Here is a 25684-nt window from a genome sequence, read left to right as displayed (position 1 = left end):
ATCCTTGCCGTCGCGTGATCGCTGAGCGTATAAAATATCGGCATGTTCCGTCGGCGCCGGTCGTGAGTGTCCCCCAACGAGGTGGTGCGCGCCCGTCCCCAACGAGAAGAGGCCAGAGATGCTGCGGACGGCGATGATCGGCGCGTTTCTGTCCGTGATGGCTGTCACCGCCGCCCTGCATTCCTCCACCGCCCTGAACGGCGGCGGCGGCGGCGGCGGCGGGATCGGTGATCCCCTCGCCCATCACGGCCGCTGCGAGCCCATCACCATCAATCTCTGCATGAACATCCCGTACAACCAGACGATCATGCCGAACCTGATGAATCATCAGAAGCAGGAGGACGCCGGCCAGGAGGTGCACCAGTACATGCCGCTCGTCAAGATGAAGTGCAGCCCGGATCTGCGCTTCTTCCTCTGCACCGTCTACGCGCCCGTCTGCACCATCATCGAGAAGGCGATACCGCCGTGCCGGTCGCTCTGCGAGAGCGCCCGCTCCGGCTGCGAGAGCCTGATGAACAGCTTCGGCTTCGCGTGGCCGGAGGCCCTCGACTGCGCCAAGATGCCGGAGAACGACGGCACGGCGCTCTGCGTGGGCACCAACGAGACCACCGCGCCCCAGGAGCCCGCCGCGCCGGTCTATCCCCCGGCCCGCATGCCGGTCGCGGAGTTCCAGCCACCCTGGAACGAGGGACTGAAGCCCTACGGCGGCGTCGGCGCCGTCGGTGGCAACGGTTTTGCCATGGGCGCCAGGGACTTTGGCTTTGTGTGCCCGGTCCAGTTCAAGGTGCCTCACGGATTAGGGTACTCGCTGAAGGTGGGCGACAAGGTGGAGCTTGATTGCGGGGCGCCCTGCGACGGGATGTTCTTCACCGAGAGGCAGAGAAAGTTCGCCAGAGTGTGGGTCGGCACTTGGGCCTCCGTCTGTGCCGTTTCCTGCTTCTTCACGTTCCTGACATTCCTCATTGATAGAGATAGATTTAGGTAAAGCTCTTTATTTTCTTGGAAATTTAATTGCGTCATGCTTTTGTGAAATATATTAAATGTTTGGTAATTAACAAATTTGTACATCGCTAGAGTATTGTTAGATTAGAGAAGTTGCACGGCAGTTTTAGTACTTGGAAATAAAGAGTGCTAAATGAAATCAATTTATGATCGATGATAAAATGGGCTGATCTGTTGGAGAATCAGAATTATAACTATTATATTATTATATGTTATTATATAATGTATTATTACGGAGAATTTCCTATAGATTAGACGGAAGTACAATTATAAGCGTTTCAAAAACATGTGAATAATCCAGAATTTCAAGATCTCTGAGTTTTAAACATTACTTTCTCGTACAGGTATCCCGAGAGGCCTATCATTTTCTTGTCCATATGTTACCTGATGGTGGCACTGGCTTACGTGATCGGCTGGGCAGCCGGCAACTCGATATCGTGCATGGAGCCGTTCCCACCGCCGATGGGTATCCGAATACAGATGGCTTCTACGATCGCTCAGGGTACCAAGGATGAATTGTGCACCGTGCTCTTCATGATTCTCTATTTTTTCGGCATGGCGTCGAGCATCTGGTGGGTCATCCTCACCCTCACGTGGTTTTTGGCGGCTGGATTAAAGTGGGGACACGAAGCAATCGAGACTAACTCACAGTACTTCCACCTGGCCGCCTGGGCCGCGCCGGCTGTGAAGACCGTTACTATCCTAGCGATGGGAAAAGTGGAAGGTGGGTAATTTTGGACAGTTATAACATAAAAATTGTAAAACTTTGAACGCGAGAAAGACGTAAAATATACAATCGCTTTATGATATTCTCTTGATTACAAGTACGATACAAATAGGAATTACTCCAAGAATTTTTTTCACTTTCTTTTTCAAAGTTAATAACGAAATTAAACAAAGAAAGTTTCTCAGACACATTATTTTTATGTTAAAAATTATGTTCATAAATTACATTTATATTTCTGTAATTTAATTTACAGGTGATATATTGTCCGGGGTCTGCTACGTCGGTCTTTGGAACGTGGAGGCTCTACGGGGCTTCGTCCTGGCACCGCTGTGCGTTTATCTTTTTCTGGGCATTGTGTTCCTGCTGGCAGGTTTCGTCTCGCTCTTCCGCATCCGGACGGTGATGAAGCACGACGGCACAAAGACTGACAAGCTCGAGAAACTCATGATTCGCATCGGCATCTTTTCCGTGCTTTACATCGTACCTGCCATGGTCGTGATCGTTTGCCTCTTCTACGAGCAGGCATATTTCGACCAATGGATGCTTACGTGGAACATGGAGATGTGCTCGCGACCGGGCCCGCAGTCGCTCTACTCGTTGCCGTGTCCCCTCGGCGAGCGCACCCGCGACCTCGGTCGTAAACCCGATTTCGAGATCTTCATGATCAAATACCTCATGGCGATGATAGTCGGCATTACCAGCAGCTTCTGGGTATGGTCCAAGAAGACGCTTACCAGCTGGCAGCAGTTCTTCCATCAGATACGAGGTCATCGCACCGAGGCCTACGTTTAAGGCCGCAGCTGCATTCGTTCACGAAGATCTACATATTCCTTTTTTTTTTTTCTGATTTCGGAAGATCAGGAAACTTAAACACCAAGACGGTTGGTGGAAACTTCGAAAGACATTTTAGACAAGAAAAGACCAATGTCTTTTTCTCAATACTTTACCGTTACGTTTCATGTTTCTTGAACTTCGTAGATCTTTGTTAACTTAATATGCAGTTAGGAAGGTAAGAGAATTTTCCGATAATGGAGAGAAACGCCTACAATACTCGTGACTTTCATAATGATGCTAAAATGTGTAGGTTCATCAAGTAAGACAGTCGCACGACGTCGCTACCAGGGATCTTCCCGGAGTTCTCAGTGTCATGTCCCAGTTTTTCGCATAATGTAAAACACGTAACTAAAGTGCATAATTTTTTTTATTAAAATTACGAAGTAATTAGCTTTTAAAGGTTTTAATTTATCGTGCGACATCGGCATAGCTAAAGGTTTTTTTATAATTCAGTTTCTCGAATTTATACGCACTCATTCATTATTTCATTAACCCTTCAGAGGCAGACGTCGGATCACTCGTGACCCATGCTGTTTTGTTTAGACTGTACGGCTCAAGGAGTCTTGACTACTTGAGCTCTAAATCTAAACGAATAGCCAAATAAATAAGTCACAAGTAAATAACATTTTCATGTAAACATTTGTTTTGCAACACATACAAGATAAATTTTCACGCGGCTGTCTCGCTGTCCGCCTTCCGAATAATAATAAAACGAACGAAATAATATTCATTATTTCACATTCTTTCTAGTTTTTGAGAATCTAGTTTATATCAGTCAAAGTGATCTGAATCAAAATTGCAATAATGCTTCGCGTTACGTTTATCTTACGAATAATTTAAAGGCATACGTTAATATTCGTCGCTCTCTGTGTGCCAAATAAGTTTTTTTTTTTATCGCATTTTTATGTAATGACCTACGACTCTGTAAAGTATTTGAACTGAATGTCGATGAGTTCGAAAGTATTATTAGACGATATTCGTTCTTTTACTAGCGTAATCTCATCTCTTCTTACGAACGACTCAAGTCCCTACGTTTAAGTTGAAAATGCTCAAATGCTATAGCAAGACAAATCAAGTGTTCAAAGTTTTTAAAGCAGCTAGCCGGATCCAAGGATCCGACATAATCTAACAATAAGAATTAAGACTTTTAATAGCAAATTCAGTTGAATATATCAGCGCGTATTGGTCCACGTTAAAGATTGTACATAAAGATATATTCATAGTGAACGGTCGGACGCACTATACGCTTGAATACAAATTACAAGTTAACCGTATTGCTTGATAGAACGCAGTTTGGACATTTCACCAATTAAAACGCTCGCATCATGCTTTTGCACTTGAATTAAATCGATTATTATAATAAACTCTGTAACTTACATCGGTACGCGCTGATTGATTCAATCGAAATCATTGTAAAAAATCCTAAACAACCTAACGATCATACTTTCACACTGCCGAATCTTTTCATCTTGACATCACTGATGGCGAATCGAAATCTATTACGCTTAATTTTTACAAAGTACCGAGGGACATAAAAAGAAAGGATGTAATGATACTCAAGCGGAGATACTCGATGGCCCTTGTCGGCCGTGCATTTTGTATCTATATTCGTTGAGGATCGTTTTTCCGCGCGACGAATGTATTATCATCTAGTACCGTAATGTGTCAAGCGTCGGGGACGCGTCTCGACGGAATCTCAACGAGATTAACTTGTAAGATTTACTTGTAAGAAGTGTGCTACTTTAGGTTCACACCGGACTGTATATAATTATATACATTTTTTTATTCTATTTTCTCTCTACTTATGTATTATAATATATTTTTAAAGATTTCTGTACATATATATATGTCGACGTGTTGTGCATGGTCAAAGTTATGCGAACAAACCGCGAATTCGTCCAACTGAAATTGCCGAGCTTTTGTGTACGAAAATTCTGTGCTACGAATGCGATACGCGTGATTATTATGTATTATGGCATGGCACGCGCGAGACCGTACGACACTCTGTCATACGCAAGATATTATAAAATTGTGTAAATTTTATGATCGCTATATTCTTTATATAATAAACGAGAAGTGCATATGTGAGAAGCCGACTAGTTTAATCTTCGTAACGTTTATTTACAGATAATAATTTCTTTATAAAAGATTGATAACACAAAATATAATATAAAAATTGTATTAAAATTTCAAGCTTTTGAATTATACGGAAGAAGATAATAGCCTTGCCTATATACATCAATTTGTCTAATAGCAAAATTTCTCTATTATCAAATCTATCTATTGTATCTTGCCGTTGAGAAATCTCACTTTTTGCGACTTTTAAATTTCTTTTCACAGCCCTACCACCGCATTTGAAAGTGGCTTAAAAGAAATAATTATCTTAGAGCTTTTACGAGGACGCTGACGGTGGTGGTGGTGGTGGTGGCGTTAGTGGTGACGGTGGTGATGGTTTCTGTTTCGGCATCTTAAGCAAGCCCATTTTCCTCAGACGTCTTACAAGCGGTGGAGTCACGGTTAAGGATATCCCTAATCGAACAGGTGCGAGCACTTTGTGAACTGTGTACGCTATTACGAAGTCCGTCGAGGTTTTCAGCAGGCTATTTATCTGTTCATTCCCGCCTGACCATTTTTGCACGAACGGCGTTACATCGATTCCGCTGAAATCAAGAATTAGAATTATTAGAAAAAAAAAAGGATTGTGATAAATTTTCTCAAGATAAATCTCAAAAGATAAAATGACACAATTTAATGCTTATTGATAATGATTAGAAAAACTGAAACGCTCTCACTTTCTGTTATTTTATTCTGAGAGTCGTCATGTTATATGAAAAATTAACACAAAAAAGCCAAATGAAAGCGTTACATATAGTGTACCCAAAGTTGCACACTTGAGAAATTTTAATCGATCATTTGTCACAAATAATTTGCTCAAGTATTTTCCCTTTTGATATTAAATTTTCGATTTAGATTGAAATCTTCGATTGCGCATGAAAAAATTTCGGTTATATATACATGTATTATATATGTTAGATATTTCAGTTACAAGAGAGGGTACGGTTTTTAGACAAACCCCAGGGAACGTATGACTGACCTAATGACCACCGTGTAACAAGCACCGAGGCTTATCAGTGATATAGTGATATGAAAGGCGAGAAGGATGCCTCCATAATCCCTCAACATTAGGCGAAATTTTTCCTTCTTCGTCATTGCGGACATCGGCACCGCGACCTGACTCTTCTGAGCCGCCTTGGAGTTGTCGGTCGAGTAGCTCATTCTGATGGTACAAATTGGCCAATATGTCGCTCGTAAAAGCGGGCTCGTTATGAAGGCATTAGTTGCAGTACCTGAGCGACATATAATTTGCCCAATGTGAATTCCTGATGGCGAATGGCCACACAAAAGCTTGCTCAGTTCTCATTTACCTTGAAGATCCAACTTAAGAATCGGCAAATCCTCAAGTGTATAAAAATCTTCAACAGAGCTTTTGTGACTATTCAATGTGCCAATATATGTACAACATTGATGCGACGCAAGAAGGGAATAAAGTCCTTTTGCAAATGTAATATTAGATTGTCGTGGAAATATTATACATTTTTGGGACGTTAATCTTTGAATCATAGCGAATTATCAAATTTTTAGATCTGTATATCATCCGCGAAGGATCTTATTTAATTATTTTATTTAATTTGACATTTCAATCTTTCTATATCGATATTCAGATAACATGTTCCATAATTGAAACTTAAACGTTCTCTAGTCTTTCGATATTTACATCCCCGAGATCGAAGTATCGTGTTATCTTCTAGGGTTCAGAGACAACAGTAGGGACGCAAAAGATGCGAGTCGTAAAAAAGCGAAGACGAGGAAAGCACCTCTACCCTTCAGAGAACCCACTCAAAGGTCGTCCTTACACGACAACTTGCGGTAGTGGGAGCGCTGCATATCCTCGGCGATGTATTTGTTGTCGCGGGACCACTGTCCGCCGGGCATGTTAAGGTGCGTGGACTTGCCGCACGAGGAGAACGGCTTCGGCACGTTGCTCTGCATCGTGCCGTTCAGGCTGACCGCGCCGAAACAATCGTACGAGTCCACGTGGCTGTCGTCGCGGATCTCGGGAAATCCGGAGCAATTCGCCGCAGAGACGGCGCTGCCGCCGTTCTCAGCGTACAGGGCGATGTCGCGCGCGCGCTCCGGCGTGAAGCGACCGGTCTCGTTGGCGAAGATGTCACAAACGTTAATCGGCAGAGTCAGAGTCGGTGGATCTGGATAGCAACGTGCACTGGTCAGGTGCAGCGGCTGCTGCTTCCGGTGAACTGCCGCTGAAGTCGCACACTGCATCTCCAGGAATGCTACAAAATTAAGAAATTATGTTAATATATTACACACATATTGCGTTGTATATCATGTTAGGATTTTATTATGTAGGGAGTGATCATTTTGCCCTAGGAAGGACAAAAGTGCAAAAAAAAGGAGTAAAACATTGTAATGAAGTATAATAAGATCAAGAAGAAGAAAGAGAAAGAAGGAGAATGCAAAATTAAATAGGATAACAGAAAGATTATAGTATAACTAATTTGTGTTGAAATGTCAGAAATCAAGAAGTTAACAGATTAACGTTTGTTTATGTTTACACTTATTATTTATACTTTTATTTTACTTAAATATTCAAATATTCAGATGTTTAACGATCATACATTAAGATACTTTAAGAAATAGAACAGAAAAGAATTAAATTTTATTATAATTGTTTTATTATGTTATTTTATGTCAAGAAAAAAGTATAAAATATGTATAAAAGTGTATATTTATTATAAATGTATAGTACAAACTAGAAGTTGCCCAAAGGCTGTAAGGCAGGGATTAACAAATAAATTAATTAAAAATTAAAATTAATAAAGTATAATGAGATTGAAATGAGATGTATATATGAATTAAATCTTATGTTAGAATTACATATAATATAAAGATAATTATGTAAATTATGCTCCATGGTTATGATATATTTCGCAAAGTATAAGATAAAAATCATATGGATAAAACTACTATAGCTGTCGCAAGTTATCTTCGAACAAATTATGAATTTCTCATAAATGTATACATCTCAGCGATAAAAGATTAGGGATTCGGACACATTGTATAATTAAATACTGTTCATATCACGGAAAAAACCAGCATACAGTCATCGATATGTCTATGGAATTTAAAAAAGGAAAAGAGCTAATTTAAATTACAATTGCAGCACTATAAATGCCCCAAAATATTCCAAATAACTTCAAAAAAATAAATAAAATAAATAAAGCGCTCTATCTGATACAATCGTGATAAATTGACAAGTTAGATGTAGTTGATTACGTCATTTCTAGTATCTTCGACGGACATCTCAAGCTGCAAAAAAAAAACAAAAGAGACGGCAGCACACTAGTCTCCGCAACATCGTACGTATATTTCCACACATAAAACGGAGTGAGATAATAATATGTATTTGTATTTGCGAGAAACGGATATTCGTACCTGTGCGCGAGACGCGAGTCAAGGTGTTCAGCATCTCCACGCTGCCGAATCTCGACAACGCCATGGCTCGTGGCTCGACCCGTCAAGTATTTCAGCTCCGCCGAAATTGGCCGGAATCAACGCCAAATGCCGCTAAAGATCGAACGTGGACTGGGACTGATCAGACTGATGAGACGACAGAATAATTAAGAGAGACCAACAGGAACCCTGGAAAGACAACCCGCGGGTACACCGTACTTGAACAACACGTCAACACGACCACGGTAGTGGTTGTGCCGATACGGTAGATTTCTCCTATTTCCACGAATCATTTAACTTGTTTTCCACATTGGCAGTTCCGAATCGATGACTATATCTAGGATAATTTATTTCTCGGCAGGTTGGCAATTCCGAGTTAATTACTTTGCGTATTTTTTAAATCCAAAAATTAAATTAAATGAGATTACCGTGGAGAGAGGGCAACGATTCTACCATCTCATTGGACGATCGTCAAAAAGCTTCCGGATGATTTTGTTTATCTCGCGATTATTTAAAATTCCGAATCCATGACGACGAAGAGAGAGGAGGCAGGATGGTGGATCGTTCGAGCTCGTCTTCGGAGCAACGAGGAACGTGCGACGTGCACGCGCAAAACACGCGGGAACGAGAGGCGGTGTCTTATTTGAAACGAAAAGAGATTCACGATCTCGTCGATTCCCTGCTCGGCGAACTCCTGCTGCGCCGACCCGACGATCCGTACGATTATCTGATCCGACTCCTGGACAGACGTATCTTGACTCGCGACGGCCTCGTTGATTCTCCTCCTCCTTTCTGCTCCCGGTAATCAAATGTCTTCTCGTGCAATTAGTCGATATGTAACGATGATTATGCGAGACGATTTCTCAGGGATATAATAAGACGAGCGAGGCAAGCCAATCTAACTACAACATCGGAATCAACGATAAAAGACAAACGAGGAACTTTCCGAGTGGGGAAAAACCGCCGCTTGTGAAAACTCTCCGTTTTAAAAACATGCTTTATAGATAAAACGTTGCGGAGTTATGGAGTAAAAATTTCGGTGGAACATTCGGTTTTCATCGAGAAATTGCTCTTAGACGTACATCTTTGTTTTTACACTTTTATTTACTTAACTAAAAAGTTAGAAGAAAAATCCCAGTATTTTTCCTCCAAGATGTTTCCTCCTGGCCTCCTCGTGATCCATAATTCCCCCGCTAGTTGTCAGCACGACGTATCTGAGATATAAACATGAATAAATATGTATTGTATAACTGTTTCCTTTTTAAAACTGAATTAAGACGTCGGTGCTGTATGATATACTCATTAATTTTATAACTCTGTGCGTACTTTTTGCTTGAGCCGAACAATTTTCAAGTATACCTTATTAAATTTTCTTCCAGTTTATTACAACGTACTATATTATTGCACATAACTTATTTTATCAAATTGTTGAAATAAATAAGAACAAATTTATTTCTTGATTCATAAGGCAAATATAAAAGATTTGTCATATATTGTACATATAGATAAGCACTTACCCAAATTGTCGAGAAGGCAAGAGGTTGTTGGTCCACTTCTCGATGTCGTTGATAGGTACGTCAAATCTGGGTGAGATAACACCGCATTTGTTTAACCTTCCGGTAAGGTTCACCACTACCTTCCCGCTGCGGTGGTCGTCCACGATTTCAAACTCTCCAATGTACCCTGCATTCAACAGCGAGTTACGTTCAAATCTATCGTTATAGCTCATGAAAAGGACAACGAGATACAATTCTTTCTATGTTTCTATAAATCGTAGAAGCAATGTTCATAAAAATTATGTATACATGAATTATTGTATACGCAAGTATAGGGAAAGCAACCCATACGGCACAGATAAGCTTTCTGCAATTTTGAAACCTTTCGGGAAGCGGATTCTCGCTCACCATGCTTCATCATGACGGTCAGGAACTTGACGATCACCTTGGAGCAGGGTCTCAACAACACCTGCCGCTTTCCACGCTTCTCGGCATTGTTGATGGACTTGAGGGCGTCGCTGAGAACGTTCATACGCACCATGGCTGAAAAACCAAACGTCGTGAGCATCAGTCGAGCAACACACGCATATTTACACACGCAACAATGCATCATCTCTCGATATGTGTATATTATAGACCCTACAGGGATCTTAACTCTCAAAAACTATCATCGGCCACGTGAAAAATGATTACAACGTATGTACAACTAGATGCTACACGAATGCAGACATCGCACTTTCATTCGTAGATTCCCACAACGAAAGCTAACCTAACCTAAACTTTGTAAAAAGACACGATAAACATAATTGTCGCGCAAGACACGTGAAAAGGGTGAATTTAATAAGATCCTTCGATTATAAGCGTAACGATCGTGTTCACGGGACACACTTTTTTTGCAATTTGAAAGAAGAAACAGCTGTACGATGAGAAGCAACGGGACGGTTGCCACCGGTTCACTTCGCGCCTCGATATCACGCGAACGCTTGGTTCTGATCATTAAATACGATCGCCGGGATACATAAATGGATTTAACGCGCCGTTCGTCGCGTTTACGCGAAATCGATGGATCTCATCGCGATAGATTACCTGCGATTCGTAATTTATTTACCGCGGCACCGTGCACGCTCGATTACACGTGAACGTAAAAAGGAGGCAAGAGAGGCAAGCTGGCAAGCCAACGTCGCTACGTCGCTAGGGTGCTAGTGCTAGACAGATCGGGTCTTTTTACGCATGCGAGTAAATTGCGAACTCCGCATTGCCGCCATCTTATTTAGCGTTTTCGATTGGGCCGCGGGGTTTCAACTTTCAACCCAACCCGAGTTGGGTTGTGCCTATCGATCGAATGGTCGCTTTTTAAATTCAAAGTGTGGATTCAAATGCGAATTCGAATCTGGGTATCATATCTGTGATAGACGCATAAGTCTGAAGAACGAATAATAAATTATATAATATGTACAATATCTGAAATGACCAATAAAAGTGAAAGTGATAAGAAAAAAAAACTCAATGTATCTTGAAAAAAAAAAATATATTAAATTAAACGTATATCTCAAATTCATTTCTTCGCTACAATTTATAACAAAAATAATTCACAATTTTTTTACATATTACGATAAAAATAATTCACGTTTTTCTTCACATATTTGAGATAGTATTTCTTTAATCTTTAATTACAACGGAAGTTCGCGTTCTCGTTTGTACGTAAATAAAATAAAACAACACTGCAAACTCGAGATAACTATATGAAAGAGTATAGTGAATGAAGAAAAAAATTTGTCTCTTGTTATAAAACTACAATTTAAGATAACATATTTTGGGAATCCATAAATTGCGAAGGTTTACGGTTGAAGGGTGTGCGAAAACGAAACCCATCAGCAGTTCTGCGCGCTAGCCTATGGGCGTTACGTCCATGGTGAATTTTAAACCGTTCGACGTGGGCGTTGCGATCATGGATTTCGGACGATCTGACGATTTCATGGAGCACCTACAAACAGCAATGAAAATGAATATCACATATTATTTTATTTTCGAATTATTTACAGATATTCTCTCTCGAATTATGCAGAATGACGATACGTTTGCATTAACCGTTTGTCGAAATTTATACTATTAAATGGCACAATTTTATGGCTGCAGTCCATTTGATGCTACAAATGTTTTGAAGCATTTTTCTTCTCCTTCTTTCTTCATTGAAAGAAAGAAGAAGAGGAATACATTATTGCTGCTTCAAAACATTTATTGTAGCGTTAAGTTTACGTGAATCTCAAAAGGAGATTCGTTTTTGTTACATCGATCTTCGAGGATGCAGTACCGATCGTTCTTTTTGCATTGTTCAAAGCTTTTGGACTTTACCCTGACGAGTACGAGGTCGGCACAGAGATACCGGAGTCGGGTAGCGTTTCCATCCCGCGGTATGCAGATTGCAGAGGAGTTACTTTGTGCGTCTGATAAAACATCAGCTTCTTCTCGAGCTTATTTTTCTCGTTCGTCACGCTCGTGTACTTATCCGCCAATGCCTTAAGATTGCGTTGTGCAGGGAAAAATCGGGTCTTGAGCAACTCGTACTTCTTATCCTTAAGAGCGTATCGTCGATACACAAAAATTCACACACACACACAAAAGGATATAAAGATTTAATATATATAGAAGCGATGTTATAGGTATACAAGATCGTAAGAAATTAGGACTTAGGAGAAAACAAGCGATAAGAATTTTATGTACGAGTTCAATAAAGCGGTGCATCAATATTTTCATCTGGTTGCTCCGGAACGTGTCGACTTTCATCAACTGCATTTCTACAATTTCGGCGAGCGGCTGGAAGTACGGAATCAACCTCGGCATCAGCGGCTCCTCCAGGGCCAGCGCCATGGTGCCATGCTGGCATTGCGGACATTGCTGCTCGACTGTAAAAGCCACAAGTGGCGAACGGTTGAAATCGTGGAAAATAGATCGTAACGCGCGAGAAAATTTTCTCGAAGTTTACCTTGCCGCAAACAATTCTGGCAGGAAATATGGCCACACTGGGTGACGTGATAGGGACGCTTTCCTCTGTACAACGGGGCGAAGCACTTGTTGCAGATCATCCAGTTCAATTCAATCATTTCCGACATCTTGCTGAAAATGGATCGTAAAATGTAATTTTCGCGAGACTATAACTGATCTCTCTCGCGATTCAACCCAGGTAGAACAGAAAGTCACGGTGAAGTTCAAAATAACGTCAAATTGACGATAAAGTGGCCAAACATCGTCAGTTTGCCATCTTTTTGACATTATTTTGATTCTATTGTGACTTAATTGCTATGTTCTACTTGGGAAGCAAGTCCGTGCCAAGTCGTACAGCGATCGTAATTTCGAACACGAACTTGCTGATTTTCGATCGAAACTATACGCGTAAGTGTGCGTAAGGTAAGGCGTTAAATGAAGTTTATCTACTAGATATATACGTTATAGAAATCGAAACTTACTTCCGTATATATTCAACTTGATTAATCGAACGCTATTTCTGCGTAGAAATGGCGGAATGGCGCTCGGAAATCAAAACCGTTCAACGTTCGCGCGTTCTTTTCACGGCGCAAGTAACATAGGTAGATTGGCGACTCGCGGATAAAAGAGACGGGGACCAATGGCCGCGTTCAGCAGACACAACTGTTGAGTTCGTCTTATCAACGCTCTGCGTTGCGTGGTTGGTTCTAAAAGTATAAGAGCCTAGGCCTAGGCTTTAGAATAAGATAAAAAATAAGTTAAACCGAGATCAAAATATATTAATCTACATTTGATAGAAGTAGACACAAGTCAATCAGAATTTGCTTTGAAGTCACGTGGCGTAAAGGCCACAGAAAACTGTCATTAAGCTGGCTACACACACTTTTCGTAGAACGTAACAATAGGGTTTCGACCAATCGCGTTGCTCAATTCGGCCGTCTGTAACCGCAGAAGTAAAAATCGAGCAACACGATTGGTCGGAACCTTACTGTTATGGAGGATTCACACCCGACATCCAATAGGAAATTTTTGTCTCTAATAATAAATTCTGTTATTGGATGTCGGATCGTCGTACGTCGAACATCGAACGTGATCGGACGCAATGTGAATCCTCCATTACGTTCCACAAAAAGTGTGTGTGCCCTGTGCTATAAGGATGATATTTAATAAATCAGCGAACGAATCGACCAGTCACAGTCGAGAATTCTCGGCTGCAATTGGTCGATCCCGCGTACCGCTCAAGTTTTCTTTGCGCGCCGGCCTTAACCCTGAGAAAACGCACCATATGCACAGACCCTTAGCTCGACTCGCCTCACTTTACCACGTCGATAAGGCAGACCGGTCAGCGATCGTCGAGCTCGTACTGCTCGTAGCAAATCGGAGTAGACGCGCCAGTGGGACTATCCGAGTGTCTGAAGTCCTACATCGCTTTTCGGTCATCGGTTTCCTCGTCTCTTCATATCCTTCTCCGCGTGACGGTCGATCGGTACGGTTCTCGCGATCGTTGATCGTCGATCCGCCGATACGTTGCTTCGTTCCTCTCGCGTGGCATTCGTGTCCGTGTCGTCTCGTCTCGTCCTCTCGTCTCGCGATTCGCCCTGTATCGTCACCGTCGCTGTATACCGCGCCGTGCCGTGTCGTGTCGTGTCGTGTCGTCTCGTCGCAACGGGCGCAATTTCGCCCGCTGGGCGCAATCAGCTTCGTTAACCGGGTGCGATCGTCGCACACTCCCTCCCCGCGGGTGTCTCGTTCTTCCTAAAGCGGAGGCGGCTGAGGAAATCGTCCGTGCGTTCAAGTCGTCGTGGCGCCGTGAACGTTAACGTCAGTTAACGTTAACGGGAAGGGGGCGGGGGGGGGGAGCCCCGAGCTCGGAGTCGCCGACTTCGTCATGCCGTCGGTCACGGCCGCGACAACGACGACGGCGACGACGACAACGACGACGACGGTGTTCTCCGGATCGGGAGGAGCGGCGTTTTCTCGCTGCTGATATGGGGCCACTGACCGAGCGTTTGGTCCTGGTCCGCGGACCCTCCCTCGAAAATAAGTAAAAAAAGAAAAAAAAAGAAAACAGTCTCCGAGCGGGTGTGTATAAGGAGATCGCGAAGGCGACGAAGGCGACGACGTCTTTTTCCAAGGGTAAGACGACGACCGGGGTCAGGATGGCCTCGACCTCCACCAGCACGTCGCCCGACGTCCAGGTGCTGATGGGCAAGGGCAAGCGCGGAGCGGCGGCCTACATCAGCCTGACCACTGGCCTGGACACCGGCGGCTGTCCGCCGTACCTCAACGAGCTGCTGGACGTCCTGCTGAATCCCAGCAAGCCCATCGACGACTGGGAGACCATCGACTGGTGCAAGTGGCTCATGGCTGGTGGCCGGACACCCGACGAGTTTGCCAGTACAGGTGGATATCTCAGCGATGAAATTGGTCCTGCGACGGGCGGAACGGGGGGTGGCTTGTGACGAAATTTAATAGCTTTATGAATAATGTTTCTATTGTTAAATAGGTAAACGCTAAGCGGTTAATACGAGAAACATAGTTTTGTCAATACAGAATATGCATCCTGCAAAAAATTTGCATTGTTTTGCAGAAGGCTTCTGTCTGTTGTTGACATTTGTTATTTTATTTGCGGAACAAGATCGTTTTTGCGATAAATGTTTACTTGCAGCTCAAAACAAATTGCTAATATCGTGTAATATTTATCGACTCTCGTTGATAAAATTTATATACTTTTGTTATAATCAGAATTTAACTGACACATTTTACTTAGAATTTATAAGTAGCATCAGAAAATCCAAAACGATAAAATTATTTTTACAAACGGCAATTTAGCATTCAATTTTTGTTACAATAAATAATACAGATTTAATTTACGATATCGTATATGGAGTGCCTAAAAGAGTTAAGGTCAAATTTATATAACGCGTTATGTGGTCAAATAGATATGGAAAATAGCCAGAACTGTAAGAGATCAATGATACCTCAGAATGCTATAACTTTCGTTAAGTAAACCTTTGATTTTTTAATTTATCAGATAAACCGTTGACTCCGGAAATGTCTGGTATTGTTTATACTACTCCACCTTTTGACCTATTGAGTAAATTATTTTGCTCATAATCACAAATCTAAAGCTACTTTTAAAAGACAGGTGAAGAAACATTGGAATGAATATATACTGACAAAATTAAAATGGTTTAAAGGCTGTGAAATGTGTAGGCAAAAATTAAAAATTAGTTGTTTCCGAGATCGAGGACTCCTCTAAAGACTAATAAAATCCATGAGAACAAGATTTTGCTGGTAAATAATTAATTTTTAGTATCTGTTTAAAAAGAGTAATTCCTGGACGTTAAGAGTTTTTTTCTTCTATCGAAATATCTTGAAACACTTTGCATGAATTTGCTGTCATTTTTTTTAAACGTTTTCTATTTGATAGAAACATTTATAACTATTATTATATAATGGTTTATAAGTATCGGCGTTTTGTCCACTATCCTTTTCCGCAACGTTTAGATATAGAAAGAACTTGTAAACGTAGTTAATTTTACAGCAAAATAATGCAATCTCACGACAAAATTATGTAAATATGAAGAATTACTACTGGTTACAGTTATAGATGCTCATATTTCTTTTTATAATAAATGTTTTCACACTTTGTTTCGTATACCTTATTTGCAATGTTGCAGTTTTATAAACTGTACGCGCAGATATAAATATACAGAATTTGCGTATTTGGCAGCACTAATTTTTCAGATAAACATATAGTCCCAAGAAGACAAGTATAGAATTGCAACTATAGTCGATGACGTTAGCTTAACTTGTGTGTTACAAAAATCGCATTGAGTTTCTGTTCCAAACTGTTACATAAGGGCATTTTTATGGATTGAAGCATTAATTTTTATAAATTTGTTATACGTATATAAGTGAGAAATATGTTAAGCAACTTATAATTACATCATTTAGATTACTTATTACTATTCATATCTGTGCATAGAAACTATAGAATATTAAGAAGAATTTAATTATTCCTCAGAATAGTCTTTCTCTTTCTGGAAGCAAAGTATTTTTTTTCTCATATTAGTTTTTATAGATTAATTTTATTAATATATTTTAATAAAATAGCGAAAACATTTAGAAACTTGATGACAATTACAGAAATGTATGTTGTAAAATTAGACTCCAAAGCGGCAATAATTGTATTATGACAGTAAATTAGAACTGTGCTTTTGTTTACTAATTAAATTCTTACTTTTTTTCAGTACGCAGTTACGATAATGCTACCACCTGCGGTCTGGTATGGACACCAAACTTTGTAGCGTATCGTTGTCGCACATGCGGCATATCTCCTTGTATGTCCTTGTGTACCGAGTGTTTCAAGAAGGGAAATCACTATCGTCACGACTTCAACATGTTTCTCAGCCAAGCAGGTGGTGCATGCGACTGTGGCGATACGTCTGTGATGAAGGAGACTGGGTAAGATGATTAACACGAGTACATTCCATACAATAGTGGAAATCTGCGGGATATACTGAAATCATGTTAATTTCGAGAAAATTTCAATTTTCTTTAAACATTACTAATTCTCTCCCTTTTTCTCCGTTGTAAGATTTGTCTCAGGGATATTTCCACAGATTTCTTTATGCGATTCTTTATCGAATACTTTATGAATTATTTTTCTTTATCGCTGACTGTCGTTTTTTGTCTTACAGATTTTGTGATAGGCACGGGCCAAACGCTGCTGTAAATAATTCAGTCGCACCATCTAATCTGATGTGCGTAGCCGAGGCGATGATGCCCAGAATTATTCTTCGACTTATACAACATTTACGTGAAAATTGGTATGTTGATTACATTATACTTCGGCGAAAGTCATTATCGACTTCTTGAGTGATGAGTTTGTAGCACAAAGTAGGTTTTTCTTTAAACACATCTGAACTCTTAGAATGTAAAAGAACTGTATCTGACCTTTTGCTCCCCCTCTTCCCACATGATGTAAACTGACATGCATATTTCGGAGTATGCATATCTTAAAATTGCATAATTTGTGCTGCTCTTAGAATTAAAATGACCATATCTTAGAAACAAAATTTTTCCAGATCTATGTTTACTTGGACTTTTAATTCTAAGACGTAGAATGTGCCTGTAAATTTGTGCTTGAATTATCTTTCAAGATTTTCAATTCAAAAGAATATTGGAATAAAATTGTAATATATGTTAATGATAATAATTCTAATGATTGATTATTGTTTTGCTTATTTTCAGTAAAATGGGGGTGCCAGATTACAGAGGTGCTATACACGAGGCGGACGCTTACTTGACCATGTTGCTCGACTTGAACAACATGGGCGCATTAATGAGGCACGTTATGACGTCAGCTCTCACGAATCCGCAAAAGTACCGAGGTCTCATGGATCCCTCCGTATTAACGGGACAATCGGAGTACGACAGCTATTGTCAGGATAGCAACAAAATATATCAGCATGCTGTGAAATCGCTACCAAATCCCGAACCTCCGGACGAATATAAAGGTAAGTAGTATAATTAATATTGCAATATGGACAATTTCACGATAATTTCGTTATCGGTAATGATTTTTACAATAATTTGCCCTAGTATATTCGACTTAATGACATGATTAAATTTTTTTTTTAATAGAATGCGTGTCACTTCAAGAGCACTTAGAACACACCACATTCTTGGAAGAACTGATGTTCTGGACCGTTGCTTACGAGTTTCCGCAGAAATTGGTCTGTCTGCTCTTGAACATGTTGCCGGATCCCGATTACAAGGAGGCTTTAACTCGCGCCTTTGTGTTACACTACAGCAGGATCTCAATGATGCTCGAACGTTCCACGGATCCCGACACGTTGAGCAATAGAGTTGTGCACGTTAGCGTACAGGTATTTACCTCGTTAACTTTTATTTAAGAAATAACATGTACGGAAAATTTTCATTTACGATTTCATCATATTTTTGGTATTAATCGTCAACTTTTATACTTTTCAGCTGTTTAGTAACGAGAAGCTGGCATTAAGGATGGTTGATCAATTGAAGTTATTACACGTTATGGTTATTAGTTTAAAATACATGATGAGCAAAATACTCATTCAAAATACCTTGCACGGTACGTACGAGTCTTTTTTTAAGATGAAGTAAAAATAGACTTAAAATGTAAACTCAAACGGAGTTTGAGCAGTAAGATTGAAAGGAAGATTTATTTTTGTAATTCAGATCCAGATAAGAACTTCCATTATGTCGTGGATTGCGGACGTCAAGTGATGAAGGAGCACTGTTACTGGCCACTGGTTTCCGACTTGAACAACGTGCTCTCGCATAAGCCGGTCGCCGTTAGATTCATGAGCGATAATACTCTCCTAGAAATGTGGTTCGACTTCCTGTCTATGTTTCAAGGCATGAATGTCAATCAGAGAGAGTTAAGTCAGCACGTCGAGTTCGAGCCCAACACGTATTACGCGGCGTTCAGCGCCGAGCTGGAAGCCAGCGCGTATCCAATGTGGGCCTTGGTGTCGCATCTCCGTGGGCCTGAAAGTGCGTCATTAAGCCGACAAGTGCTCAGCTTCTGCCTCACAGCCCTGCAGGATTGGCTCGATGCCGTGAATTATACGGATCCGAATGTGGTGAGTGCAACTCTTTTCCATATTACATTGCACCTCAATGCATTTATAATTTATACGTTCTTCTTCATCATTTTTTTCCCCCCAGAATGATAGTTTGCAAGTATCGTTTCATCTACCGCTTCATCGGTATCTCGCGGTGTTCATGTGCCAAGCGATCCGACAGCAAGGAGCAACTCTGCACGAATTATTGCCGCCCACGGATATGCTACATCTTCTCATGATGCATCCGCTGCGAGTGCAGGTGAGTGCACGTTTTTCTTTCCGTCCTAATTAATCCTTTGCGGACGCACAATCCAAAACTTGTCTAAAGCAATTTTTCGAGTTTTTTTTAAACCGAAGACCTTTAATTTCTAAATGTAATGCCCCTTATAGGTCTTTTGCACCAATATACGAATTATTTGATATTCGATCAGACTGTTTATTTATTTAAATAATTAGATTAATAGAAATACGATTGAAATACTTTGGTCCGCAAAGGGTTAATGGTCTCAAGATGAATATGGGGATTCCTTGTCGACTTCATGCATATCTATGATACATTACTTCCAAACAGTCAGCATATATGCAGATATAGACTTCGTCATTATGACAATTTATTTTGAAAGGCATATACATTAATTGTCCCATAAGGAAAACTGAAGAAAAAATTGATCGACGTACAATATTACGTACAAAAATATTACGAACTCAGTTACGAAAATTCCAAATAATGTCCATTATGAAATTATAAACTAAATCTGAGAGACGGTTTATAATACAATTTTATATAAAATCGCGATATGGTAAAAAAAATCATTGTACGATACTCTTTTCTAATCTTAATCTTAAATCTAAAATGAAATATTTTCTTACATTATAATCTTTTGGAATCTCTTAATTCTGCTATATATGTGTTTGTGTGTATATATATATATGTATTTTTTTTTATGGTAACCAAATCGCACTGCAAAGAAAACGGCAGCATTGTGCCGTTACAAATATTTATCTACAATATTTCTAAATTCAATATGAGATTCGTTAAATATATCGTAAATCTTAAAAAAGTTTTCACTAATATTACTGAGACATAATTAATATATAATGAGTATAACAAGTTTAATAAAAAATCTATACGTAATATTACAGAGAGTACAAGACTTAAATATTATTGTTAATTGCATAAGAAATGTCGGTTTTACGTCAGACATTCTGCATTTTCAATTAAGTAATTTTCAAGGAGACAAGGTATACGTAGTTAAAAAAGATTACTCGGAATTAGAAGTCATTTTCGTAATCACACTTCGATCGAATGTAAAATAGATTCTAAGAATGGAAAGGGTTAAAGAGATAATAAAAGATTATGTTTCGTATCTCGAATGTTAGATAAATTCCAATATCTATTTTTTTCGTTTCGTGCTTTATTAAAAAAATTCAATTTTTTTCTACAGCCGAAACATTCAAAAGTGTTAACACATTTCGTATGCAATAACTCGATACATATCTTCGTTTTTTACCTCGATACGTATATTGAGGTCCTTGGAAAATCACAGGTTCTTTAATCATTATTTCGATAAAATATTCAAAAAATACGAAAGGTTCTACGAAGCTTTTATCTCATTCGGAGTTTCGAGAACCGGCGGTGCCGGTGGCAGATCGATCTGTAGGTGGGGCGCGAAATCGTAGGTGGTCAATTTCAATGCGACGAATCCGCCCGAACCCTTTCGACCCTTGTGAAAGATACCGGCGCCTGAGAGCGGTACCGGCGGATTCGGGGTGACCGGTTGAACGTCGATGAAGGGAATCGTGCTTTGTGCGGCGTCCTTGCGTCGATCGCTCGGTGCGAAGTTCAAGTATTGATTCTCCCCGGAGTCTGGTACGTTCAGCAAGGAATTGCGAATCGGTATGTCGGGTTCGGTGTATGCCAACTCGGTTCTAAAAACATAGGATATACGATCAACGGACAGTGTTATCGCGCGCGGAAAAATCAAGTCTCTCTGCCATGCTAAAAAAGGAGTAAATATCACCTGCTAGTAACGTCATTGCTGTGCCAGAAGCTCTTTTCCTTAGGTTGAATTAACAATCCGGACGTGAAGTTAAACGGAGATATCATTATTTCCAAATTCAGGCGGCTACCAACCATTCGGAACCGGATACCTGAAACAGATTTTATAATATTATAATGTTTATCGAATTTTTTTTTAAAGAACGTTTTATATTTTATATCAGATAAATGCGCGTTGTGCACATTCGCATAAAATTTACGTACTAAGATTTTAAAAGATTTTTTCATTTACCTGTCAAAAGATGATCTTGCAATGACAACAGATTGTCGAGGTCCAAAGCGCGTTTTTCCCATACTATTGTATGGTAGTCGATGCCGTTAACAATGTGAGGGTCCATGATTGAAAAGGCATCGACTGATTGCCATTCGATTGTGGATGCATTAATCGCCCCACGTGGAAGTAACTGACCCTCTTGAATTTGTATATGAATAACTCGGTTTATCTTCTTCAACCTCACTCCTGTTATGACCCTATAAGTAAATAGGTGTTATACCTTCAACTCATCTTTGATATAAATTACTTTCTATCGATACCATTACGTTCTATTGAATTTTATGAATTCTATTAATCTTATTAAATTTGATTCGTTCTGTGTTGATCTCTATTACTCAAGCTATTTGCTATTCTTACTTATTGTGCGAGTAATCGGACACGACGGATCGAAGACTGAAATATCGCTCGGAACTCGAATTTTGATCGTCGCAGTAGCAAAAACAGTAGCTGCAATGCCAGAAAAGCCATCGCCACCAGCTGTCGACTTTAAACGTATCTCTAGAACACGACTTTGCGTTTCCATAATGAAGACCATTTTCATAGTCGATATAATCGTATCGCCTACTACTGTTTCTGTCCTAGAATGCGAAAAAGTTTAAATTAGTGATTGATAAATTATTACGTTACATAATTTTTTCAAGTGCGGAATAGGTTCCTTAAAAAAATACGTAGTATTTTATTCAAGATATTTTTTCTATTTCCTAATAAATTATTCTATTGTAATTTTAATTTTTTTATTTTAATTTTAATTCCTTCGATTCTAAATTTAATTTTACAATTAATTATTTTTCTGAGTTGTACAATTTAATTTTTACTTTTCAGCCGTGCACAATTAATAATTTTTTCGGGATTGCTTTTTTTTTAGTCGTTTTAGTTTCCAATTATTCGAACAGAATATTGTTCATTAAATAATACTTACCGAGGGGCAGATCCACATGTCGGAATCAATGTATTCACAATTCAATATCTTTCCATTACATTGACGTTGTTTCGCGCAAAATTGATTCTGATAGCAACCGTACATCTTACTGTATCCATAATAAACGCAGTTCTCTTTGCACGTGGCATGGGTGTTTAAATCCACTTCGTTTACGATAAAGCCTTGGAATAGTTGTTTCAACTCGGTATAGGTTTCATCTGAATAAAAACCGGTAACGTGTATGCAAACTATATATATACAATCCAGTTGCAAATCATATATAAACTATCGATATCTTTGCGACGTATATATCTGTATAATTTAATTATCTTTATTTAGAAGACTTTACCTAACTTGTGCACATTCGGATCGCATCTCCAAAGACTTCTCGGGGCAAAGGCCATCGCGGTTTTCACGGCTCTCAACGTCTCGGATGTCCTTATCGCGTATTGATGTTTCAGCGTCTGTATTTCCTCGTTAAAATTAATGCCTGTATTTAAAAGATTTATAAGGATTAGATATATTCGAATCGATAATCGCATTCGACTATCTTTTTCGATTCGCGACGCGTGCAACTAATTTTTTTATTATTATCTTATTTATTTCTTAATCTTTGTCAATTCCTCGATTTTTTGGATGGTTTCTGGTTCGTATTACGTTGTGTTATGTAAAACGTATACATTGTGTAACGTATACATTTGTATACATAACACATACCATAATATACCATAATATCATAACAAACTATAACAAGCATAAAGCAAAGTTATATTCTGTTTTAAAATATCCATGGTCGTTAAATATGTAAATATTTTACTTCTGAGTTTAAACTCCAAAGAGAAACATAAATATAAACATAAACGTTAGCCCTCTCTTTAGATACTTCAAATTTATAATCTTTAACATCGAGAGTGTCTTTACAAATTTTTATCAGCTTCAAGTCTTAATTTGTGATATCTATATGCAATCTATTTCATTCACAAGCTCGCGAAAAAAAGATTGATCTCAATCGCTCCGTGCAGATCGCGCGACGAAAATACTGTATGTAGGACGCCGTATATTTAAACGTGATCGTCGGTACCACGTACCTTCCTCGAACAGACGTAATAGCATATATGAGAATTGAATCATAGTGTAACCCTTGATCTCCGTCAGCGCTACGGCATTATACAAATTGTACAGCAGTTGCTGCGACGATTGCATCTCATTGCACATTTGGTTCGACGCTTCCTGCACATACAAGAATATACTTTGCAAACCTTTCGAAGACGAATACATGTTATTTGGCGATCAGGAATGAACGCATCGCTCTGCGATATTTTAAATTCTCCGCAGGCGCCACGAATTTTCTTGGACCTTCGATGCGTACACACGGGCATTTAAAAAAATGACTTTAAGTAGTCGACTAATCGACTAAAAGCCTTAAGTAATTAGTATCTGCTTGCTGTAAACAAAGTATTTATCTCGCTCCAATAGAGACGACCGTAGAGAGAAGACCGTATCTTGAGGGAAAAAAAATGTTTTCTCTGAAAAATATCATCTGCGGAGATACGGCTGTCTGTTAGGTACCTGATAAGCCGCGATGAACAACTTTTCGTTGACTATCAGAGTCGCGATACGGTCGAGCGCTCTCGGGATTGCGGCGTTCGGATCCCGCAGGATCGTCTCGGCGAAATTCGTCAGCTGTTTCGCGTTGACCGGCGCGTTCAGGTCGACAATTTCACGCTGCATCTGCCGGAACACCCCGTACAGGCCGTTGACGCTCTCGATCTCGTTCTGGGCCCGGGCCCAAAGCCACAGGGAGTCCAAGGAGCTCAGGTAGCTCTCCCGATCTCGTGGGAATCGCTCGTCCAACTGGTTGCCGAATCTTTTGTACGCCTTGATCAGATGCAGGTACTTATCCCGCGCCTCGACGTTCGTCCATTTCTGCTGATTGGCCAGATCGGTCCTCAGCTCCTTCTCCAGGTTTAACAAAGTCTGCCTGGCCAAGTCGACCGGCGACGCGTCATTCTTGATCGCGGCGAAGGCTGCCACAGCCAACGCGCCCAGTGTCAGCAAGCATGCGAAGTGTCTCATTCTCGTATAGTCGAACCTTCGCCGATGACTCACTCGCTTTGCTTGCAGTCCGCTCGGCAGGATTTCAATTCTTCTCTTTGTCTAATCTTCTCGACGAGTCTTGATCTGAAGACACGAAGACGAAAATCCAGGATCGTATTTTGAATTGTTTTTTTTTTGTTCTTACTGCTATTATTAACGCGTGAATGTATTATTTCGTTATTAGTATTCAATACCGATTCTTTTGTCGTTCATTTTATTCTACGTTAATATTTAATTCAACTTCAATTCTATATCCTCAACGACAGCAATCCGCAAAATGAAATCGAACGACCTTTTCACGTCAGCGAGCTCGTCATCAACTGAGCGGGAAGATGTGTACGTATACTACGTATACAATCGTGATGGCAGGGGGGGGTCGTGACACGAGAGAAGAGAGAGAGAGAGAGAGAGAGAGAGAGAGAGAGAGAGAGAGAGAGAGAGAGAGAGAGAGAGAGAGAGAGAGAGAGAGAGAGAGAGAGAGAGAGAGAGAGACGAAGGCGGCTCTTAATGACGCGTTAATGCATGATCTAGAGCGGCTAGGAACTACTGGGTGACACTGTTTTTCTCCGGCGAACGGTATGGTTAAATAACCACTCCTGTTACACGCGAGATAACAACGCGGAATATTTCGCGAACGTGAACGCTCTTTTTTCCCCTCGTGTTCTCCGTCTCTCTTTGTCCTTCGTGATTTCCGCTCACGTCTGAGATACAGTTTCAGGAAACTGAAGCTTGCAATATTGAACAATGATTGCGAGTAAAAAACCGTTAATCTCAACGTTTCTTTTTAATCCAATCCTAGGAATTAAAATCGTCGCGAGTTAATGCGAATTGAGAATCGAGAGTTCAAGCATGAAGTTGTGGAAAATGAACTTATACCAGTATTCTATTCGTTGAAGAAATAGTTTTCAAATATCAATTACTAAAGTCCATCTCTGCCAATACTTATATAGATTAACTTTAATGTTGATTTATGATTCAACTTACTTTTTTTATCTTTTTCTAATTTTGAGAACTAAAAAAAGATAAAAAGTAAGTTAAACTGAAATTAAAGTCAATCTGCATTGATAGAAATGAACATAAGCAGGGAATAACAAAACAAAGCCAGACAACAAGAATTCTGAAGGATGCAACGTTCTGTAAGATTC

At 40.0% G+C, this 25684-nt stretch overlaps 6 protein-coding genes across 10 annotated transcripts in view; 2 read left to right on the top strand and 4 right to left on the bottom strand.

Annotated features, from left to right (window-relative positions):
* Positions 1-45: 45 nt before the first annotated feature.
* Positions 46-4441, top strand: Fz (frizzled class receptor). Its single transcript, XM_077398691.1, has 3 exons — positions 46-981; positions 1347-1726; positions 1983-4441. Exons 1-3 carry the CDS (start codon positions 119-121, stop codon positions 2519-2521), a joined length of 1782 nt encoding a protein of 593 aa, XP_077254817.1. The 5' UTR covers positions 46-118; the 3' UTR covers positions 2522-4441.
* Positions 4442-4663: 222 nt separating this feature from the next.
* Positions 4664-8463, bottom strand: LOC143893404 (uncharacterized). The gene is made up of 4 exons (XM_077398734.1): positions 8078-8463; positions 6478-6915; positions 5658-5910; positions 4664-5223 (listed from the first exon to the last, which is right to left on the bottom strand). Exons 1-4 carry the CDS (start codon positions 8139-8141, stop codon positions 4956-4958), a joined length of 1023 nt encoding a protein of 340 aa, XP_077254860.1. The 5' UTR covers positions 8142-8463; the 3' UTR covers positions 4664-4955.
* Positions 8464-9180: 717 nt separating this feature from the next.
* LOC143893408 (small ribosomal subunit protein uS8A) lies at positions 9181-10789 on the bottom strand. Its single transcript, XM_077398741.1, has 4 exons — positions 10678-10789; positions 10000-10134; positions 9613-9778; positions 9181-9309 (listed from the first exon to the last, which is right to left on the bottom strand). Exons 2-4 carry the CDS (start codon positions 10130-10132, stop codon positions 9216-9218), a joined length of 393 nt encoding a protein of 130 aa, XP_077254867.1. The 5' UTR covers positions 10133-10134; positions 10678-10789; the 3' UTR covers positions 9181-9215.
* Positions 10790-10885: 96 nt separating this feature from the next.
* LOC143893407 (uncharacterized) lies at positions 10886-13994 on the bottom strand. Of its 3 annotated transcripts, none has more exons than XM_077398738.1 (6): positions 13856-13928; positions 13056-13307; positions 12575-12705; positions 12313-12494; positions 11944-12164; positions 10886-11575 (listed from the first exon to the last, which is right to left on the bottom strand). In XM_077398738.1, the coding sequence occupies exons 3-6, from the start codon at positions 12699-12701 to the stop codon at positions 11479-11481; spliced, it is 627 nt and encodes a 208-aa protein (XP_077254864.1). In that variant the 5' UTR covers positions 12702-12705; positions 13056-13307; positions 13856-13928; the 3' UTR covers positions 10886-11478. The 3 variants fall into 3 exon arrangements, with proteins under 3 accessions (XP_077254864.1, XP_077254866.1, XP_077254865.1); XM_077398740.1 differs by having other exon boundaries at positions 11944-12107; XM_077398739.1 differs by lacking the exon at positions 13056-13307 and having other exon boundaries at positions 13856-13994.
* The window catches only part of Ubr3 (Ubr3 ubiquitin ligase), a 27397-nt gene continuing 15674 nt past the window's right edge, over positions 13962-25684 (top strand). Inside the window, exons 1-8 of the mRNA XM_077398683.1 lie at positions 13962-14976; positions 16830-17043; positions 17280-17408; positions 17833-18098; positions 18226-18470; positions 18577-18694; positions 18802-19208; positions 19294-19449. Of these exons, the coding sequence (XP_077254809.1) occupies positions 14733-14976; positions 16830-17043; positions 17280-17408; positions 17833-18098; positions 18226-18470; positions 18577-18694; positions 18802-19208; positions 19294-19449 (1779 nt within the window). The 5' untranslated portion in view covers positions 13962-14732. The remainder of the gene's footprint in view (positions 14977-16829; positions 17044-17279; positions 17409-17832; positions 18099-18225; positions 18471-18576; positions 18695-18801; positions 19209-19293; positions 19450-25684) is intronic.
* Positions 19772-25684, bottom strand: part of Orion (chemokine-like protein orion) — a 9923-nt gene continuing 4010 nt past the window's right edge. For 2 of the 3 annotated variants that reach the window (XM_077398688.1, XM_077398687.1), the window contains exons 2-9: positions 24012-24623; positions 23531-23672; positions 22792-22932; positions 22443-22660; positions 21881-22101; positions 21482-21720; positions 21212-21341; positions 19772-21119 (exon numbers count right to left, since the gene is read on the bottom strand). In XM_077398688.1, the coding sequence (XP_077254814.1) occupies positions 20786-21119; positions 21212-21341; positions 21482-21720; positions 21881-22101; positions 22443-22660; positions 22792-22932; positions 23531-23672; positions 24012-24518 (1932 nt within the window). In that variant the 5' untranslated portion in view covers positions 24519-24623 and the 3' untranslated portion in view covers positions 19772-20785. The remainder of the gene's footprint in view (positions 21120-21211; positions 21342-21481; positions 21721-21880; positions 22102-22442; positions 22661-22791; positions 22933-23530; positions 23673-24011; positions 24624-25684) is intronic. The other variant, XM_077398686.1, reaches the window with a different exon arrangement.

The sequence above is a fragment of the Temnothorax americanus genome, unplaced genomic scaffold (genome assembly GCF_048541705.1).
Source record: "Temnothorax americanus isolate GAGA-0224 unplaced genomic scaffold, ASM4854170v1 Scaffold12, whole genome shotgun sequence".
Classification (NCBI taxonomy): domain Eukaryota; kingdom Metazoa; phylum Arthropoda; class Insecta; order Hymenoptera; family Formicidae; genus Temnothorax; species Temnothorax americanus.
Note: the sequence above shows the minus strand (reverse complement) of the source record. Positions and strands in the feature narration are given on the sequence as shown.

Coding starts and splice junctions, on each gene's coding strand:
- LOC143893407 (XM_077398739.1), bottom strand. CDS start 12,701: ATGTCGGAAATGATTGAATTGAACTGGATGATCTGCAACAAGTGCTTC. Junction 12,495..12,574: donor CCAGAATTGTTTGCGGCAAG/GTAAACTTCGAG, acceptor TGGCTTTTACAG/TCGAGCAGCAATGTCCGCAA. Junction 11,576..11,943: donor CCGACCTCGTACTCGTCAGG/GTAAAGTCCAAA, acceptor TGCTGTTTGTAG/GTGCTCCATGAAATCGTCAG.
- Fz (XM_077398691.1), top strand. CDS start 119: ATGCTGCGGACGGCGATGATCGGCGCGTTTCTGTCCGTGATGGCTGTC. Junction 982..1,346: donor ATTGATAGAGATAGATTTAG/GTAAAGCTCTTT, acceptor TTTCTCGTACAG/GTATCCCGAGAGGCCTATCA. Junction 1,727..1,982: donor AGCGATGGGAAAAGTGGAAG/GTGGGTAATTTT, acceptor TTTAATTTACAG/GTGATATATTGTCCGGGGTC.
- LOC143893404 (XM_077398734.1), bottom strand. CDS start 8,141: ATGGCGTTGTCGAGATTCGGCAGCGTGGAGATGCTGAACACCTTGACT. Junction 5,911..6,477: donor CCACTACCGCAAGTTGTCGT/GTAAGGACGACC, acceptor TATGTCGCTCAG/GTACTGCAACTAATGCCTTC. Junction 5,224..5,657: donor TGTTACACGGTGGTCATTAG/GTCAGTCATACG, acceptor TCTTGATTTCAG/CGGAATCGATGTAACGCCGT.
- LOC143893408 (XM_077398741.1), bottom strand. CDS start 10,132: ATGGTGCGTATGAACGTTCTCAGCGACGCCCTCAAGTCCATCAACAAT. Junction 9,779..9,999: donor GACCGTCATGATGAAGCATG/GTGAGCGAGAAT, acceptor TGTTGAATGCAG/GGTACATTGGAGAGTTTGAA. Junction 9,310..9,612: donor TTGCCTTCTCGACAATTTGG/GTAAGTGCTTAT, acceptor TTTATATCTCAG/ATACGTCGTGCTGACAACTA.